The sequence below is a fragment of the Juglans regia genome, chromosome 6, assembly GCF_001411555.2.
Source record: "Juglans regia cultivar Chandler chromosome 6, Walnut 2.0, whole genome shotgun sequence".
In the NCBI taxonomy this organism is placed as follows: Eukaryota; Viridiplantae; Streptophyta; class Magnoliopsida; order Fagales; family Juglandaceae; genus Juglans; species Juglans regia.
The window spans coordinates 31,622,893-31,644,383 of record NC_049906.1 but is presented as its reverse complement, the minus strand read 5'-3'; the positions used below and the strand labels follow the sequence as shown (position 1 = coordinate 31,644,383).

General features: G+C 35.4%; 1 protein-coding gene across 1 annotated transcript; it reads right to left on the bottom strand.

Moving 5' to 3' along the window:
• Positions 1-2,910: 2,910 nt before the first annotated feature.
• On the bottom strand, positions 2,911-4,619 carry LOC108982577 (peptidyl-prolyl cis-trans isomerase FKBP17-2, chloroplastic-like). The gene is made up of 3 exons (XM_018953990.2): positions 4,175-4,619; positions 3,504-3,548; positions 2,911-3,431 (listed from the first exon to the last, which is right to left on the bottom strand). Exons 1-3 carry the CDS (start codon positions 4,537-4,539, stop codon positions 3,077-3,079), a joined length of 765 nt encoding a protein of 254 aa, XP_018809535.1. The 5' UTR covers positions 4,540-4,619; the 3' UTR covers positions 2,911-3,076.
• Between the last annotated feature and the right edge of the window lie 16,872 nt (positions 4,620-21,491).

Here is a 21,491-nt window from a genome sequence, read left to right as displayed (position 1 = left end):
TAACCTTTTACAAGATTCATCATTTGAATAATATTCCACGCTACTATATAAGGATTTTTCTTCATAATTAATAATAATTTAGATCAAGAAAATAGAAATTGAAAAAAAATTCAATCGTACTTTTATTTTTAAGAAATTATATTATAATAATATTTTAATATTTTTATTCTGTTTTTTCTTTTTCATTTTCTACGACCTAATAAATATCTTAATTCAAATTATTTCATTATTATTCACAAATTATTTCACAATTATTCTCAAATTTCTCCTCATCTCATTCACTAAACATCCCTTTAGTCTTGTTTGTTATATTCTGAACGCAATATTCATGTGACATCATTGACATGATAATATTGACATTTCTTTTATATTAATATTTTTTTAAAAAATTATTAATTTAATTATTGGTCACTATAGCGATAGATCATATACGATTTATTAGAGTTAAATCAGATATTACAAACATTATGGAAACTTGTCCCTCTCCACCATTCCCCCTTCACTACTGAAATTTCATAGTGGTAAGGATCCTCTAACTTTATAATATCTTTAGTCTCTAAACTATGTATGTTTCCATTATCAGAACTTTATAAACTAGTAAACTTGCCAAGAAAAAAAAAATATGATTTATTAGAGTTAAAAGGTGTTAGCAGTGAAATTTTTCTTCTTCCTGGCCATTTTTCTCCTCTTCTTTATCTTCTCCTATTTTTCTTTCATTTTCCCTTTCCTTTTTCTTGAGATGCAAAAGCTCTGGTCCATCCCTCTTGATTTCGGCCCTGCCTCACCTCATTCTCAAATGCACCTTTCAATAACTAGGGTTGTGTGGTGGGACTCCGCCCCTACCATCCCACCGCACCCCGTTCGGCCCCCGCCTGGGCGGGGCGGGAGCCCCATCAAACAAATGTGGGCAATAGGGTAATCTGCCCACATTTGGGAACAGCAGCAGTGCAGGGAGCGGTCTGGGCTAGGCCCCTATCAGCTTTTCCCCCGCCCCTCTCCGCTTTATATATATATATATATGTATGTATGTATTTATATAAAAAAAGACTTATATTTATATTAAAATGGTGTTGTTTTAATACATCTCTAAAACTCTCCCCTTGATTCAGACCTCTCTCTCAACTCTCTGATTCTCTCTCTACCCTCTCTCTCACTCTCACACCCTCACGTCGTCTTCATGTGCAACTAACTCCCTCTTCATGCGTCTCTCTCCTACGTTTTGTAAGTATTCCGAGCATTTTTTAGTTTTTCAATGATTCATTGGGTTGGACTACGGAGTAAGAGATTATTGAATGGATTTAGACGATGAGATTGTGATTTGTGTGATGTGGAGATTGAATTGTGATTTGTGTGAATTTGTAAATGTATTTCAAATAGTTTGTGTATGTAAAATTAGGGTTTCAATCTGAAACCTTAAATTAGTTTAGGATTTCAATTTGAAACCCTTAATTATGTTAGTGTTTTGGGATTTCAAAACAGTTTGGGGTTTCAAAACTGAAAGCCCAATTTCACATTCCCAATGATCTGATCTTTCCCAACCCTAATCCCAAATCCCCAATGATCTAATCTTGAATCCTTTATAGAAAGGCCTACAACCAAAGCTTATGATTTGATCTTGGTTTGAACTTGTAGTTTTAAGTTTTTTAAATTTTTTACATACGTATATATTGTTTGTAATTCTAATTTGTTTTCTTATTAATGTTTCAAGTTATATAATCTCACAATCTCACTTGCCCACCACCCCCAAATTCCAATCTCAAGACTCAAAATCATCTTCCTAGAATTTGTAATTTCATTGAAACATTACTATTCATTTAAATTATTTGACAATTTGTATTATTTTTAGATTAGTTTGTAATAGTTTTAGATTAATTTTTATTATTGTAATAGTTTAGAATTATTAGTTACAACTTAGAAGTTACTAACTTAATAGTTATAACTTAGATTTTATGTTTTATGCTTTAACAAATTTTGTTTCATTTTATGTAATATGTATAATATTGTTTTAAAATTCTTTTTGTCTTAATTTAGGCAATTTTTTTTTTAATATCTAGGCCCAAAATGGCATAGTAATAGGTTTTAGGCCTAGTGGTTCATTGGCCCATTTGGGCAGACACCGGGGTGGCGGATGGACCAGGGGTCTAAATCCGCCCCTGGCACTTAGATGGGGAGCCCCGCCCCCAAGATGCAGGACCGGATTTCAAGGAGCAAATCCCACCCCCACCCATGCCGAGGGTGGGGTGCAGGAAGGGGGCACCCCCGCCCCAAGGGTGCGGGTAGCACCCCTATAAAAAATGCCTAATTCTGATTGATCGCAGCAAGCTTAGATTCATCATGTGTCACTTCAGTCATATATACATTTTTGCTTAGATATGCTTTGTACCATTATCAATTAAAAAAATATATATATATTTGGAAAGAGAATATTTTTAATGTATTTTTATTGGTATTTGGAAAATGGTGTGATTGAGTGTAATTATGATGTGTTACAGTTATAAAGAGATTTTACAAAAATAAATTTATAAACTAACGCAACTTCATGTGATATATTAGATCTACTTTATCATAAAAATAATTTTACAATCGACGTATTACGTCAAGTCATGTTAGTTTGTGAGTTTAATTTTATGAAATTCAATTTTGGCTAAAGTATTTCTCTTTTGTGAAAGATGATATTTTTATTTTTGTAATTTTTTTTATGGAAACCAAGGCTATAATTAAAGAGATGAACTTTTTTTGGGCAGGACATTGGATGTAAAATGGAAATCCCTTCACATAAAAAGCTTCAGCAACCAAGAGTCAAACCCGGATTATTTCATTTAATTCAAGTGCTACATCTCACTTTGTTACTAAATCAATGATAGAAATGTTTGTAAAATAAAATTATCGTTACTAAATCAATAAAAAAACTATCATAGAAAAAGAAAACTTTATTGTGTTTATTGGTAGGTTTAATTTAAACCAAGTGAAGCCAAGAGGAAAAGATAAACAATGATCCAAGTGGGTATTATAAACAAGAAAGAACAGCAAAAATCTTTTAAACTAAGCCATAATCTCACAATGATGATGTTGAAATTCAAGCCGGTGCAATGGAGACTTTTTCAACCTCTACAATGTACTCAAGAGTTGCAAATGGGGGAATCTGCACACCAGAACCTAACTCTGCTCCATTCTCCCTAAACCCCAAACTTGGAGGAATTATCACTCTCCTTTTCCCCCCTGCCTTCATAGATCTTAACACATATTCTATTCCTTCACACACTCCCTTGCTATATGGCCTGGATCCCATCACAAGTGCCAATGGCTTCTTTTCACCACCAAATGTATCCACAAACACTTCTCCACTGCCCTCTACCTTTCCCTTGAGATCAATCACAACCAAGTCTCCTGGCCTCGGAGAAGCCCCGCCGCCAACTATCAACTCGTAATACCTGACCAAAGTAAGATGAGGACAATTATATATGCACTTCAGAGGTCAAGTTATGGACAATGATAAAATATACCTTATGCCATTAGGCAAGACCACCTCCTCTTCCTTCTCAACATTTCTGCAGAAGATAAACTTTGGTTACTGGTTGCAGTTTAAAGGACAATATTACAGAGTTTGAATAAATTTTCATATAAAGTTCATAGGCATTAATGGAATTCAGTCATCCAATCAGTACTCAATGGAATTCAGTTATGGATGCTCATAGCCAAATAAAATGAACACACCCAAATTTCAAGCTTTTCCATCACATTGTGAAGAACTAACGGTACAAAGTTGAAATTTAATTGTTGTTACATCAGCATTTTACAAAATAAGTCTTGACAAGTTGCCAGAATTTGAGCATTGGCTTTGGAGGTAAGGTCAAAGGTCCTATAACCACAGGCTCCATAAGAAGGTTTGTTTTTTCACTTGCCTGCAGACGTTTGTCAAGTACATCTAAAGCAAGACAGCATGGTTACCAATGTAGAGAGAGGCAATACGCCAACTAAATGATCAACATTACTGTAACTAGAATTGTCACAATCGCCCCCAAATTATACACTAAAAAGCACATTTCAAGACTAGCAAAAATTATCCAGAAAAATTGCAGGAAATTTGATCAATTCCAGAACCTCTTCTAGGTCTCTGAAAAGCTAGGAAAGGAGAAATGACTAATTCTACACAAGCAAAGAATGTAAAACAAACCTAGTTTCTGCTTCTTGTTGGGAGACTTCAAGGCGAGTCTTAATCTGCTCCGAGATTACACCAAAAGCAAGGAAAGCAGCCCATGCAAGGCCTGCACCAAGCCCGAACCGCCTGGTTAAGGTGGAAGCTATCCAGTCCGTGGATTCAGCCGTGGTTGCAGAAGTGGAGCGTTTAGTGGGTTTCTGTTTTTGAACTTGAACTGAGGCTGGAGCTTGCTGCTCTGATGAAGTTGTACTTAGCTGTGGAGATGGTTGGGAAGGCGGAGTTGGGGGGGTAGGAGGAGGAGGCCTTTGTGATGATGAAGAGAAGTGAGATTTTGTGAGGGGGTGGGAGAGAAATGGTGGAGAGCCAAAGATGGTAGCCATTTTCAGCACAGACGAAAATAGAAAGCTTGGTTAAGATACAAGCAATGACTCATATGAGCCAGAAAACTCATCTCACATTCAAGGTAAGAAGTAGGATTTGTCCCCACCTTATCCACAAATATCATGGGTGCATGTGTTTTAATTTTTGGAGAGTGGAAAGCAAATATGAAATAATAGGTATTGAATAGAATACAATAGAATGGATAAGGTCATTTTCTACTCTCTTTTTTCTCCTTAAAAATATGCATGGATATTATGATAAGAGCTTTGCTATGAATAAATAAGTTTGAGTACTAATCTGCGTATTAATGTTATTGCCTTCATATTCTAAATTCAAATTAGTACCGTTTTCAATAAAATCTACTTTATGACCAATCACATTGAATAAGTACACGCATTAGTACGCAGAATCGTTTACAATTAAATTTTTCTTTATAATAAATAAACGAATTGAAAGATCAAAACATACATGATTTATACAAGTTTTAAATATACAAACTTCAAATATACAAACTTCGCATAGTTCCTTTGTGAAAAAATAGACATCACCCTGAAAAAATAAAAAATAAAAAAGTTGTTTTTAGTGTGACTTGCTTTTTTGACAAAGAACTTACGCATTGTTTGAACACTTTAGACTTATACCTAACATTACTTACATATATACATGATTAGTTTTTTTTTTTCAAAAAATAGTTTTGTAATTTTCAATTAATGAACTTGGCTTATTATATTTATACTAAACTCAGTTTTATTTACAATAATTATATTAGCCCAAAAACTTTAGTTTTGCTGAAAATATTTTTGGACTTAATTTATATTGTCAAGTATTAATTTTGATAATAGTAATAGTTTACAAGATATTTTGAACATTAAGAATTATTAAATTTATTTTATGAAAAGGATACTTCCACTGTTATTTTTATTTAATAAAAATATGTTCATTTCAAAATTATAAGTGGATGTAAAAATATACTATTTGCCTTTAGTTATATCATATTTTTATGTAATTAATTTTATGATATTATTAGTAATGGTTTTCGTACGAAGCATAATAATTATTATATTATTCCTTTTGGTGTTATTTGATTTATTAGAATTTTACGACACGTAATGTTTGTAATATTAATACTCTGTATAGGACGTGAGCTACAAAGTAATTTCAAGAAAATAACGCTATAAAGGTAAGTTAACTTTTAACTTATTAATATTTCTTAATTGTATGACTGATAATAAATATTGCACTCACAATTATGTTTGAAATTAGGGGTGGGCAGTGGGGCCCCGCCCCCGCTATCCTGCCCCGTCCCGCCCCGCATGTAGAGGGCCTAGCGGGGGCGGGATGACCCCAACGGGGCCCCGCCCCCGCCCCCGCCCCCGCTCCACATATATAATTTTTTATATATATAAATAAATATATTGTAGATAGATATATACAATTTATTAAAGACTTAAAATTGTATTCAAGTCATTGGATTCTACTAAGTCCCACATTGCTTAAAGATGACTATTGTATTGCCTTGACCTCCTATATAAAGGTTGGCTTAGGAGGCCAAAGCAATCCAAAATTTAGCTCTAATGAGTTTAAGTTCTTTTTATATTTATAAATTTTAATTTATTATTTAAATTATATTATTATTTTGGTCTAAAAATTTTTTTTTTTAAACACAGTGTGTTGGCCTAGGCAGGGGGTGGGGCGGATGGGATTTTTTCCCCCGCCCCCCGGCACCTGGGCGGGGTCCCCGCCCACACCTCCCGGGGGCAGGGGGCGAGGAAAAAACCCCCATCCCCCGCATGGTGCGGGGCGGGGTGCGGGGGAGGGTACCCCTCGCCCCGCACCATGCGGGTATCACCCTTATTTGAAATATAATGTATTTGAGCTGATTATAATATGTGCTGTGAATATGTTCTTATTATTTCAAAAATGTCTACATGATGCAACTACTATCTGATATACCATGTTATATCCCATATATGACTTTATGTTATGAAATTCATGTATAATTGAGATGTTCATGTTATGATATCTGTTATATTATTTTATGAAGCATAAGTACATGTCATGAAGAATAAGTACAAGTCAGGAAGCATGAGTCAAGCATGAAAATATTTTGTCAGGGCCCTAAAGGTTAGGATGAGGAATTATCCTAATGGAACTCCTATGTCCACTTTGGAGTATTTAATAATGGAGTGGAATCCCCTAAGTTGACAAAGAACCGTCAATGGGCTTTGTAAGGAATCAAAAGATTGTTGGAGTGAAACCATTGCACCTAATGCTGGTGGGTGCTAGTGACACTATGGCAACTCCATAGGATAAGACATCATGGACTCCATGGGATAAGGACGAATTCACAACTGGTATACGAACCTATGATGTGATACAATAACCAGCAAAAGTACACGGCCTTATGGGGAATCGTGAAGCATCCATACTATGTAATAAGAAGATGAATAAGAAAGAATGATGATGATGATTTTGTTTTATGAAAGTAATAAATTCATGTTTTATGAAAAAATGTTTTATGAAAACAAGGGTGTTCAAGTTAAATGATGATGTCTCAAGTCAAGTCTTGCATAAGTGAAGTTCACGATGTCAGTCACGCATACATTTCCTGTTTATTGTTATTCATGCCTTTATGAACTTATGTCTGTTATTAGCTTTCTTACTAAGATTTTAAGAATCTCATTTCGTGGTTCATGGATCCCACTGCTAATTCCACCCTGGAATAGTAGATTTTGTTATAGACAGGGAAGAAAAAGTACATGCAGGGCTTTATGAAACCGATTAGCCAAAGATACTTAGTCTGGGAGGCCTCTTGGAGTTCATGCTCTAGTTTCTAGTTAAGAAATGAGATTTTATGTATATTGAAGGTTTGGGGTATAATAAATTTTATGTATCTGATAAATTTTCTTGGAGGTTAATAGATAAGCATGTATGATTTGGGGTTTTATGATAAGATTGGGATTTTAGGTTTTTCTGGTACATTTTACAACACCCTGAAAGAAAAAAAAAAATTTCTGCGATTATTGGATACTACTAGATACATGCTAGGTGCATTGCATATTTTTTGTCATGAATATGAGTATGTAACCATGTATTGCATGTCCCGACGCTTCATTCTCAGTCAAATTTCAAGCGGGAAACTGGGGGCATCACAGATACAATCTTAAGGTTTTGAAGCCCTATACACTTGCCAATCCGTTTTCCATTCTCTTTATGGGCACACAGACTTCCTCTCTTTTCCTATGTGGAAGTATATCCTCCCCACTGTATGACTTATAGCTTCATGATCGAGCTGCTTCCTTAATTTTCCATTCTTTTGAATGCAAGACTATTTCTGCGAGATCACATCTTTGAGAATGGGTATTTCTGGCTAGTTTTGGCCGTCAGACATATTTATTTTGTCATGTTAAACTATTTCTTGCGGATATAACTCACCTGAAATGTTAAGATTACATTAGCTTAATTTTATAAATTGAGATATATTATTTCCTGGATATATTTAGGTGATTTGTAATCCCATCAATTAAGGAAATTAGTTGAGATCTTTATTTTATTTTCCTGCAATTTAGAACCTTGTTTTACTCTTGTAAACTTGTATATAGCAGTCCATTTTTGACTGTCAAATATGAATTGAGGAAGACATTTTTCTGAAAACTTATTTTGTCATGGTATCATAGCAATGATATTATTGCCTCTGTAAACCACTTCCACCTACTTTGATCACACTATGTCTACATTTGCGATTGAATCCGCAGATCCATTCTTTCTCCATCCTTTTGATCATCCCGGCATGACTCTTGTTCCAAAAGTCTTAGATGGAACCAATTATGCTGTGGAAGAGATCTAGGTTGGTGAGTCTCAGTGCTAAAAACAAACTGAGGTTCATCAAAGGAACAATTTCTACCCCAGATAAAAAAGATCCAAAATACTCTTTACGGCAGCGTTGCAATAATATGATGCTTTCTTGGATATTTAACACTCTAAGTCAGGAGCTTACAAATAGCGTACTCTATGTTGAAACACCTTCAGAGATTTAGATAGATCTTCAAGAAAGATTCTCTCAAGGTGATTTTTCCCATCATTATCAAACTCAACGATCTATTGTTGAATTGAAACAAAATCAAGAATCAATTTTCGCTTACTATACAAAGATGAAAATGTTGTGGGATGAGCTAACTACCTGTAGTCCTTCAATCACGTGTCCTTGTGGAGGACAAAAAGATCTAAAAGAAAAAGAGGAAAGGATTTGGCTGGGACAATTCCTTATGGGATTGAATGAGACATACTTCTCTGTGTGAGATCAAATCATGTTAATGCACTATCTACCAACTATCAAAAAGGCATATTCATTTCTATGTGAAGAAGAAAAGTAGCGAGGACTTACTGAGGCCAAGGGTACTGATCTCATCCATGCCATAATTATCAAAACTTATGACAACTCTAAGGAATCACAGTCTGATGCTCAATGACAACACAGACAGTGGTCATCCTCTCATTCCAAGTCACAAGGCACTAGAAAAGCTTTGCTATGTTCTTATTGTGAGGGCACAACTCACACTGTGGATCGTTGTTACTACTTGAATGGACTCCCAATTGGTCACAAGCTCCATGGGAAAGATGTCCAGCCACCAAATCGAAGTTGAAAACCTGCTGCACATCTAACCAGTGCCGAGATGCCTCAGGACACAATCAAGATACCAACAGAACAGACTCCCTAATTCATCTCTGAAGAGCTTACCCAAATAAAAGCATTTTTTAGTGATGGTAAAAATTCTGCCAAAGCAAACTATACAGGTATCTCTGCCCCTTTCTGCTCATCCTTTAGAGCACAAAAGACAATCAAGAATCATTGGATTATTGATAGTGGAGCAACAAATCAAATAGCAAATTCAGTATCTAATACCTCTCCTTTATCTTCTCAAGTAACCTTGCCCAATGGTGCATATTCTAAGATAACTGGCATTGGCTCCACACAACTCTCAGATCATATGCATGTTAAAAACATACTATGTGAACCATCTTTCCATGTCAATTTACTTTCAGTGAGTCAACTCACAGTTGCCGTGAATCATTCAATCCACTTCTTTCCCACTTTTTGTATATTGCAGGACCTAACTTCGAAGAAGATGATTGGTTTGGGGAAGAAGCTTAATGGCTTGTACTACTTTGTCCCTCCAATGAAGTCTGCACCAACCTCCTTCTCTGTCACCTATCATGTTGATTCTACTACAAACCTTCCATGCCACAAGCGGTTAGGACATCCTTCCAAGGCACCTTCACAATTTATGAGTCATCTTATTCCCTCATTTGTATTTGATTCTAAACATTCTTGTGAAACTTGCCATTTGACAAAGCAAACACGGCTACCATTTTCTTCAAGTTCTATTCAGACTTTACATTCATTTGATCTTATTCATTGTGATATTTGGAGAACCCTTCATACTGCAACTCATACAGGGGCACATTACTTTTTAACCATCGTTGATGATTATACTCAATTCACGTGGATATTCTTAATGAAATTCAAATCTGAAACGCAAAGATTACTATAAACCTTCATCTCTTTTGTCAACACTCAGTTTAATTGCCAAGTTAAATGCATTCGAAGTGATAATGGCTCAGAATTCATCTCCATGAAATTTTATTTTTCCAACCCTGGCATTTTATTTCAAAGCTCTTGTCTATCTACACCTCAACAAAATGGTGTAGTTGAACGAAAACATCGACATCTTTTAAACGTTGGCAAGGCCTTAAGAATTGATGCTAATCTTCCCTTGCGATGGTGGGGGGAGAGTTTACTTACCGCTAACTATCTTATAAATCATCTTCCCACCCCTGTGCTGCAACATAAATCCCCATATGAAATGTTGTATACCAAACGACCTATCTACTCTCACTTGCGAGTTTTTGGAAGTCTTTGTTATGCAACCAATCTACAACCATCTCACAAATTTGACTCTCGCGCTAAAAAATGCATCTTTGCCAGTTATCCTGTAGGCCAAAAAGTCTATCTTTTATATGATCTCAACACTCACCAATTTTTTTCAAGCCATGATGTCATTTTTCATGAATCAATTTTTCTTTTTCTTGCTCCAGAAAAATCACTAAAAAACATCATTTCCCAACCTGAGATATTCGAATATATCATTGATTCATCTCCACTTGCAACTCCTCCTATTTTTCATCATCCGAGATCACTCCTACATCATCCTTTTCTTCTCCTTCTTCCTCTATATTCCCTACTGCAGCTCATCTTCGTAGAAGTGAACATATCAGACAGCCATCCATTATCCTTCAAGATTTCATTGTGGACATGTTAGTACAACGCCATCAACTACAACTTCAAAATAGACATCTTTGACTAAGCCAGGTACTCGATATCTTTTAAATACCTATCTTTCCTATGATTCTTTGTCTTCTGCTCATAAACACTTTGTTAATACCATTTCAAGTGTCCTAGAACCCACCTCATATGTTCAGGCTGTCTTAGATCCCAAGTGGCAAGAGGCAATGCAACGTGAACTTGTGCTCTCACTAACCAAAAGACATGGTCCTTGGTTCCTTTGCCTGCTGGTCATTGCCCCATTGGCAGCAAATGGGTCTATCGTATCAAATACAATTCCAATGGCATGATTGAACGCTGCAAAGCTTGATTGGTCACTAAAGGATTTTCTCAACAAGAAGGCTAGGATTACATCGAAACATTTGCTCATGTTGCCAAGTTAACCATTGTTCGATGTGTTCTAGTTGTTTTTGCTGCAAGACATTGGCCATTGTATCAAATGGATGTGACCAATGCCTTCCTCCATGGTGATTTAGAGGAAGAGGTGTACATGACTCTACCACCGGGTTTTTGTCGACAGGGGGTGAAACTCGTATGTCGACTGCATAAGTCTCTTTATGGGGTTAAACAAGCCCCTCAAAATTGGTTTGTAAAATTCTCTCATGCTATCAAAAAGGCTGGCTTTGTTCAATCACATTCAGATTATTCTTTGTTTGTAAAGACTAAAGTCTCAAACAATTTATTCACCAACAATTTCATATTAATGATCTTGGTCTCCTTAAGTATTTTCTAGGGTTGGAAGTTGCAAGGTTCAAAGTAGGTATTGTTATCTCTCAACAAAAATATACTTTAAAGATCATAGATGATGTTGGATACTTGGGTGCTTAACCATCAAACTTTCCCATGGAAATGAATATGAAGCTCATAGATTATCAAGGTGATCTGCTACATGATCCAGCTACAAGAGATTAGTTGGACAACTAATCTATCTCACAATTACAAGACCAGACATTACATACTCAGTTAATATTCTAAGCCAATTTATGCATGCCCCTGAGAAAGCCTCACTGGGATGCTGCTTTTCGCATTATCAAATATTTTAAAAGCAGTCCTGGTTTAAGTTTGCTGTTCTCCTCAAGCAATTCTTTTGCCTTAAAGGCTTATTGTGATGCTAATTGGGCAAATTGTCCTATGACAAGAAGATCAACTACATGTTATTGTGTGTTTTTAAAGAATTCATTGATTTCATGGAAAGCAAAGAAGTAGAAAATAGTTTCAAGATCATCCTCAGAAGCTTAGTACAGGTCCATGGCGGCGACAACCTATAAGCTAACTTGGCTTAGATTTTTGCTCAATGATATGCAAGTTACTATAGGACCAACAAGGTTGCTATGTGATAATCAAGCTGCTCTCCACATAGTAGCAAACACAGTATCTCATGAGTGCACCAAACACATAGAACTTTATTTTCATGTTATAAGAGAAAAGATACAAGATGGTCAGATCATCACCGAATTTTGTTCCATCTCATTTGTAGCTGGCATATGTTTTTACGAAGGCACTTGGAGGAAATGTGTTTAAGGAATTAAGAATCAAGTTGAACATGCTGAATATACATGCTCCAACTTGAGGGGGAGTGTTAAGATTACATTAGCTTAATTTAAGAAATTGAGAGATATTCTTTCTTGTATATATTTAGGTTATTTGTAATCCCTTCAATTAAGAGAATTAGTTGAGATCTTTATTTTATTTTCCTGCAATTTAGAACCTTGATTTACTCTTGCAAACTTGTATATAGGAGTCCATTTTTAACTGTTGAATATGAATTTAGGAAGACAGTTTTTCTGAAAACTTATTTTGTCAGGAAATACTCGTTGCCTGTTGTTGCTATCACATGAAATGATATATATGTATGTATATATATATACCAGCTATAAAAGTTGCCGAAAAAACTTATTATTTGGTCTCCAGAAAGTTTGATTTTATTATTATTATTTTTTTATAATAAGGGATCACATTTCATTCATAATAGAGAACATACAAATTTGAATGAAAAAAGTCAGTTACAAACGTTAATAGCTCCCCAACACACTTCCGTGGCTGACATGGTCTAGTCCAGATGACAGATCTCTAAAGACCTAAGTCTAAGATATCCATCGTGCACATCTCTGTCCTTGACAGAGTAATAGTAACTAGGTGACAAAACTCATACCCAGACTACGCGGAGAGTAATAGTAATAGTAACTAGGTGACAAAACTCATATAAAATGTTCTATGACATCCAGTTTTTTTTCTTCTGATGTATACACTTTTGCTGATGGGATTTTTATGAGTTTACTTTTAAGATCTAGGTTTAACCAATAGACAGCATGACAGCATATTCAATTTGGACAAGAAATTCTTATTTTTGGGGTTTTCTGATTGTTTTTCAAAATTATATTTAATTTTACATATATTTTGACATATACCGCTGACATAACTTATCTTCAGTTTGATCACTATCTTGATACTGCCTTTTTTTATATATATATATATATATATATATATATGCTTGTCCACTGACAGCAACATCTATATTCCAGGCAAGGATGCTGGAAGCAAACATTGAAATAACCAGGAAAGAGATGGAGGACCCAACTGAAGTAGAAATTGAGCTCGAGCGAAGGCTTGGTCAGCTGACCGACCATTTAATTCAAAAACAAGCCCAGGTTTGCCTGCAAACATCTTTGATGATACATAGGGTGAATTTTAGTATTTAGGTCTGGTGGACAGGACCATTTGATACTTCAAGGTTAGGTGAATGCCTTGCATTTAAAAGATGAACCAAACATGTTTTAAAATGGAGGTATAAAAGTAACATCACCTTTTGGCAGTTTGGCAGCAGTGTGGAAGATGATTCCATTGTGCATTATGTGGTGTATTTGGTCGGAAATGAATGAACGGTGCTTTGAAGATAGGGAGCATACAATGGCAGAATTTTTTTATACACACTTTAATGCTTTGGTTTTCAGCCATTGTGCTTAATGGAAACAATGCTCATAACTTCTTTTCCTTAATCAATCGATCTTATAATGTATTTAGGTGTTCTTTTGTATACCTCCTGTATACACGGACTATGCATATTTCATTTGTATCAATAAATTTACTCTTAAAAAAGTAACATCACTTTACATAAATACTCCCATTTTAAAACATGGTTGTATAAAGAGTTGTAAAAAGGGTCGTACATGTATCATTTAAAACAAAGTTATATAAATGGTTGTAAAAAGGGTTGTATGTCTATCATTTTCCATCCTTGAATACTGTTCTGCTAAGCTGCATTTGAGTTTTTGGAGCTATAAAATTTTCTTTTGATCAGTAAAAAATATGCTCATTGACCCCATGCGCACTTACCATAAAAAATATGCTTAGTATACTATACCAAGGTTTAATATGACGAGCATTTTTTCGAACACATAAAATTGTGCCACGTGGCCAATGTTTCCATGTCAATTTACTTTTAGTGAGTCAACTCACAGCTGCCGTGAATCATTCAATCCACTTCTTTCCCACTTTTTGTATATTGCAGGACCTAACTTCGAAGAAGATGATTGGTTTGGGGAAGAAGCTTAATGGCTTGTACTACTTTGTCCCTCCAGTGAAGTCTGCACCAACCTCCTTCTCTGTCACCTATCATGTTGATTCTACTACAAACCTTCCATGCCACAAGCGGTTAGGACATCCTTCTAAGGCACCTTCACAATTTATGAGTCATCTTATTCCCTCATTTGTATTTGATTCTAAACATTCTTGTGAAACTTGCCATTTGACTAAGCAAACACGACTACCATTTTCTTCAAGTTCTATTTAGACTTTACATTCATTTGATCTTATTCATTGTGATATTTGGGACCCCTCCATACTGCAACTCATACAGGGGCACATTACTTTTTAACCATCGTTGATGATTATACTCAATTCACGTGGATATTCTTAATGAAATTCAAATCTGAAACACAAAGATTACTATAAAGCTTCATCTCTTTTGTCAACACTCAGTTTAATTACCAAGTTAAATGCATTCAAAGTGATAATGGCTCAGAATTCATCTCCATGAAATTTTATTTTTCCAACCTTGGTATTTTATTTTAAAGTTCTTGTCCATCTACACCTCAACAAAATGGTGTAGTTGAACGAAAACATCGACATCTTTTAAACGTTGGCAAGGCCTTAAGAATTGATGCTAATCTTCCCTTGCGATGTTGGGGGGAGAGTTTACTTACCGCTAACTATCTTATAAATCATATTCCCACCCCTGTGCTGCAACATAAATCCCCATATGAAATGTTGTATACCAAACGACCTATCTACTCCCACTTGCGAGTTTTTGGAAGTCTTTGTTATGCAACCAATCTGCAACCATCTCACAAATTTGACTCTCGCGCTAAAAAATGCATCTTTGTCAGTTATCCTGTAGGCCAAAAAGTCTATCTTTTATATGATCTCAACACTCACCAATTTTTTTCATGTCGTGATATCATTTTTCATGAATCAATTTTTCCTTTTTTTGCTCTAGAAAAATCACTAAAAAACATCATTTCCCAACTTGAGATATTTGAATATATCATTGATTCATCTCCACTTGCAACTCCTCCTATTTTTCATCATCCGAGATCACTCCTACATCATCCCTTTCTTCTCCTTCTTCCTCTATATTCCCTACTGCACCTCATCTTCGCAGAAGTGAACGTGGCAGACATCCATCCATTATCCTTCAAGATTTTCATTGTGGACATGTTAGTACAATGCCATCAACTACAACTTCAAAATAGACATCTTTGACTAAGCCAGGTACTCGGTATCTTTTAAGTACCTATCTATCCTATGATTCTTTGTCTTCTGCTCATAAACACTTTGTTAATACCATTTCAAGTGTCCTAGAACCCACCTCATATGTTCAGGCTGTCTTAGATCCCAAATGGCAAGAGGCAATGCAACGTGAACTTGATGCTCTCACTAACCAAAAGACATGGTCCTTGGTTCCTTCGCCTGCTGGTCATTGCCCCATTGGCAGCAAATGGGTCTATCATATCAAATACAATTCCAATGGCATGATTGAATGCTGCAAAGCTTGATTGGTCACTAAAGGATTTTCTCAACAAGAAGGCTAGGATTACACCGAAACATTTGCTCATATTGCCAAGTTAACCATTGTTCGATGTGTTCTAGTTGTTTTTGCTACAAGACATTGGCCATTGTATCAAATGGATGTGACCAATGCCTTCCTCCATGGTGATTTAGAGGAAGAGGTGTACATGACTCTACCACTGGGTTTTTGTCGACAGGGGGTGAAACTCGTATGTCGACTGCATAAGTCTCTTTATGGGGTTAAACAAGCCCCTCAAAATTGGTTTGCAAAATTCTCTCATGCTATCAAAAAGTCTAGCTTTGTTCAATCACATTCAGATTATTCTTCGTTTGTAAAGACTAAAGTCTCAAACAATTTCTTCACCAACAATTTCATATTAATGATCTTGGTCTCCTTAAGTATTTTGTAGGGTTGGAAGTTGCAAGGTTCAAAGCAGGTATTGTTATCTCTCAACGAAAATATACTTTAAAGATCATAGATGATGTTGGATAATTGGGTGCTCAACCATCAAACTTTCCCATGGAAATGAATATGAAGCTCATAGATTATCAAGGTGATCTGCTACATGATCCAGCTACAAGAGATTAGTTGGACAACTAATCTATCTCACAATTACAAAACCAAACATTACATACTCAGTTAATATTCTAAGCCAATTTATGCATGCCCCCGAGAAAGCCTCACTGGGATGCTGCTCTTCGCATTATCAAATATTTTAAAAGCAGTCCTAGTTTAAGTTTGTTGTTCTCCTCAAGCAATTCTTTTGCCTTAAAGGCTTATTGTGATGCTAATTGGGCAAATTGTCCTATGACAAGAAGATCAATTACATGTTATTGTGTGTTTTCAAAGAATTCATTGATTTCAAGGAAAGCAAAGAAGCAGAAAATAGTTTCAAGATCATCCTCAAAAGCTTAGTACACGTCCATGGCAGTGACAACCTATAAGCTAACTTGGCTTAGATTTTTGCTCAATGATATGCAAGTTACTATAGGATCAACGACGTTTCTATGTGATAATCAAGCTGCTCTCCACATAGCAACAAATACAGTATCTCATGAGCGCACCAAACACATAGAACTTGATTGTCATGTTATAAGAGAAAAGATACAAGATGGTCAGATCATCACCGAATTTGTTCCATCTCATTTGCAGCTGGCAGATGTTTTTACGAAGGCTCTTGGAGGAAATGTGTTTAAGGAATTAAGAATCAAGTTGAACATGCTGAATATACATGCTCCAACTTGAGGGGGAGCGTTAAGATTACATTAGCTTAATTTAAGAAATTGAGAGATATTATTTCCTATATATATTTAGGTGATTTGTAATCCCTTCAATTAAGAGAATTAGTTGAGATCTTTATTTTATTTTCCTGCAATTTAGAACCTTGATTTACTCTTGTAAACTTGTATATAGGAGTCCATTTTTAACTGTTGAATATGAATTGAGGAAGACAGTTTTACTGAAAACTTATTTTGTCAGGAAATACTCGTTGCCTGTTGTTGCTATCACATGAAATGATATATATGTATATATTATATATATATATATATATATATATACCAGCTATAAAAGTTGCCGAAAAAACTTATTATTTGGTCTCCAGAAAGTTTGATTTTATTTGATTTTATTTTTTTTTATAATAAGGGATCACATTTCATTCCTAATAGAGAACATACAAATTTAAATGAAAAAAGTCAGTTGCAAACGTTAATAGCTCCCTAGCACACTTCTGTGGCTGACATGGTCTAGTCCAAACGACAGATCTCTAAAGACCTAAATCTAAGAGATCCGTCGTGCACATCTCTGTCCTTGACAGAGTAATAGTAACTAGGTGACAAAACCCATACCCTGACTACGCGGAGAGTAATAGTAATAGTAAGCTGACAAAACGCATACCCCATACACCGCCTAAGCGAAGAGGGGAGATCACACCGTTCGGACCAAGGTCTGAAGGGACAAAATTTTTTTATTTTTATTTTTTAAAAAAAAGACACGAAATAAAATACAATGGAAAAACCATTGTAACAACTGAAAAGGACAATGCTCTAAGCGGTTGCGGTAGCGCGTGCAGTACACGCACCACCCTGGGAGAAAATCGTTGACCGATCTTGGAGGATCAGGACTCACAGACCCCAATGGTGTCGCGCGTGGCGACAGTATAGGGCCTCCCAGCGACTCGAGAAAGCCATTCGCCGAACGTCTTCGATAACTTTTGGCCGCCCATTTGAGCAACTGGCCGCTCCGTTTGGCGACACCTTCGGTAGTCTTGAAGATCGGCGGCTGGGCAACGCCATAGAGAGGCGTGTGCTGATCTATGGTTGTCAAAAGTTCTAGATCTGTGATTCTCCCTTATTTAGCCTGCAAAACACAACAAACATAAAAATGGAGCACTACATTGAGGGGACGGGGGTGGGGAGAGAGAGAGGGAGGGAGGGGGGAGAAGGAGCCAAAGCTCCCACCCCTCAAGTCAGAACTGTAACAAGAGTTTTAAGGGAGACGGGTTCAAGAGAGAAACGGAGCAACTCGCCGCTCCGTTTGGCAAGTAAGTGTTTCCATAATTTCAAAGCCATAATTTTCATTAATCCCTGACACGTTAACTTTTCTGCCCATATTAACAGAATAGGAAAGAGTGATGAGAATCATGGCTCAATTAATTCCTTGGTATATATATAGTCGCTACATTTTCTTTCATGTTCTTTGTATTCATGTTAAAATTTAGCCATGAGGTAGCTAGTTTTCAATATGTGCCATCTTGGTGATAGTACCATCATCATCGTATTGGACCTTATAAAATAGCTTTAATAAGCTCTTTGTAATTTGTTTTTTGTAGGTCTGTGACATATTGGGTATTGGGGCTTTCTACTATTACACAGAATGTATAGCAGATACAGCTAAACATCGTTATTTTTTTTTTTTTTTTGTAGTAACTTATCCAAAAGAAGAAAAATAAAAAAAAGAATTCTTTTGGTAGTCCAGCACTATGTAGTGATAGGACCATTTACTACTTATAGTGTATTTGAAGTTTTTCATTATTTTATTTTTAAGTATTTTTTTAACATCCTTAATCATTAAAAAAAATTAAAAATATATATATAATTTTACTAATAGTCACTTCCTTAATCATTAAGTAAAATAAAAAATTTAAAAAAATCAAATACAAAAAGAGTAATACATAGGTAGTAGGAGGATAGTAACCCTATCATTATCCTTTTTCTAAAACACTTACTTTTTAGATTCAGACTGCATTTAGATGTTGAGATGAATTAAGTTTTTTTATGAATAGTAGTGAGTTGAGATTGTTGAATGAGTTTAGTGGGGTCCACTTAAGATAAGTTTAAAATGTGTTTGGATGTTAAGATGAGTTTAGATATATTTATGAGAATTTGTAAAGGAAATGGGTCCTACCATTATTTTATATTGTTCACCTTACAGTAAAAACAGAAATGATTTCCTCATATGGCGCCAAATGCAGCAAAAGAAAAAAAATAAAGATTTGGCATTGTAGCTAGGCGTGCCAACGAGAACATGCAAGATGGAAATAAGTTTGGATGCCATTGGTTTTCTTTTTTTTTTTTTTGAATTTTCATAATAGTATTCACTATTCACAATTCCATACTCTTTGAAGTTGTTATTTTTCATATTACTTTTTCTTTAATTTTTTTTATCCGTTTCCTTTCATATCATTTTTCATATTACCATTTCACTATTTTCATCACTTTTATTTCATTATTTCTATTATTTCTTATTTATGATTTGAGTAAAATTAGTAATACCAAGTTCCATTATATATCTCTAAAGTTTTTATTTGATTGTATAAAATATTTCTTGATTTTGTTATTTTTAATTTTTTAAAAAGAACAAAATTAATAAATAATATCACTTTATTATTTAAATGAGTCAATGCATGTAAAAATGAAATTTCCACTACATTTTGAATGTAAATTCCTTCTTGAAAAAAATAAAATAAAATAAAATAAAAACCTATTCAATTAGTGGGAAAAAATACTACCAGGAGCATGGCCACATTTTATTCAATAATTTATTTACATATTAAACATCAATATATGTAAATAAAGTGTCCCCAATTGACAATATATTGTTTCATACTGACATAACAAAAAAGATTGCAACACCATGCTAGCAATTAGGTATTTCCTTGTTGACCATAAGTATGCTCCCACATAGGTAATGCAATAGCATCTCTAGTTGTAGTTATCGCTTGTGCTGATGCAGTCGACATGTCAGGAATATGAGATTTTTCACTGGTGTTCTGATCCACATTCATTCCTAGATAATCATTGGGATTGCTATATGATAGAAAACTCCGATCATTAGGTGTAACTGTGCAAATAAAGTTATAGATCGTACAACATGCAATAATAAGATATCGTTGCCGAGTTGGAAGGTATGGGGGCATTAAATTTAAAATTCAAAAACGCTTCTTCAACACATTGAAAGTTCGTTCAATGACATTATGAAGGGATGAATCCGACAATTAAACAGATCTTTATATTCTTGGAAGGTACGATTGTCATGACGTTCAGATCTGTGGTACCTTACCCTTGGATACAGTGGCATAAATCCTTCGATACAGAGAAATGCCGAATCTACTAGATAATAATAACCTGAAAATTTAGAATACAACATTAATCATCTATAATGTTTGAAGAATCCAAATTATCACAAACTTTCAAGGTACAAATAAAATAATGTGTAAAATTACCGTCTTCAAGCCATGGAAAATGGTTCCCCAGACGCCTTAACGCATCGATTAAAACATGAGCATCATGGGCTATACCCTCCCACCCGGCGTATATGAATGTGAATTTCATATCGAAGTCACAAACACACAAGACATTCTGGATAACCCTGTGATACCGTTTTAAGTATGTATTTGCTACGGAAGTCGCCACAGCTGCATTGATCGTGACCACATCCATTGCACCATGACATTTCTGCAGATTTCGTTTTAAATTCTCATAAATTCTAAAATATCGTATTGCAAACAGTTTTTTATATTTGTAGAAATTTAAGCTACGAAAGTAGATCATGTAAGAAAAATTTACCTCGAACCATGGATAATGTATGAGATTTCCTTCAATATAAGGCATCACCCTCGTCGTCTGGCTCGGTTTAATCACATGGCGCAATAGGCGACATAATGCACGCATTATGTTGTACACATGTCGATTTATAGTTTCTACAGAATGTTGAAACACATTAGTTGCATTCCATTGAACGACACCATGTCCGACAGTGTAGCAAAACATTCCTAAGGCTTCCTCAACCGTGACCTCTCGTGACGAATCACGCAAGCTAACATCTCTACGTAAACGATCAAATAGAGCCCGGAATGCATATACCTCCATTTGGAACATCTTGTAACAGGTGTCAGGATGTCCATTTAGTACTACGATGATGTACTGATAACCATGCAAGCCAATATTATGTTATGGCCTGGGCATACGACGTTGGGCATGGGATTGATGCTCCTCCATCAACATGCTCAAAAGAAGAACCGTTTCTTCCGTACCATCATT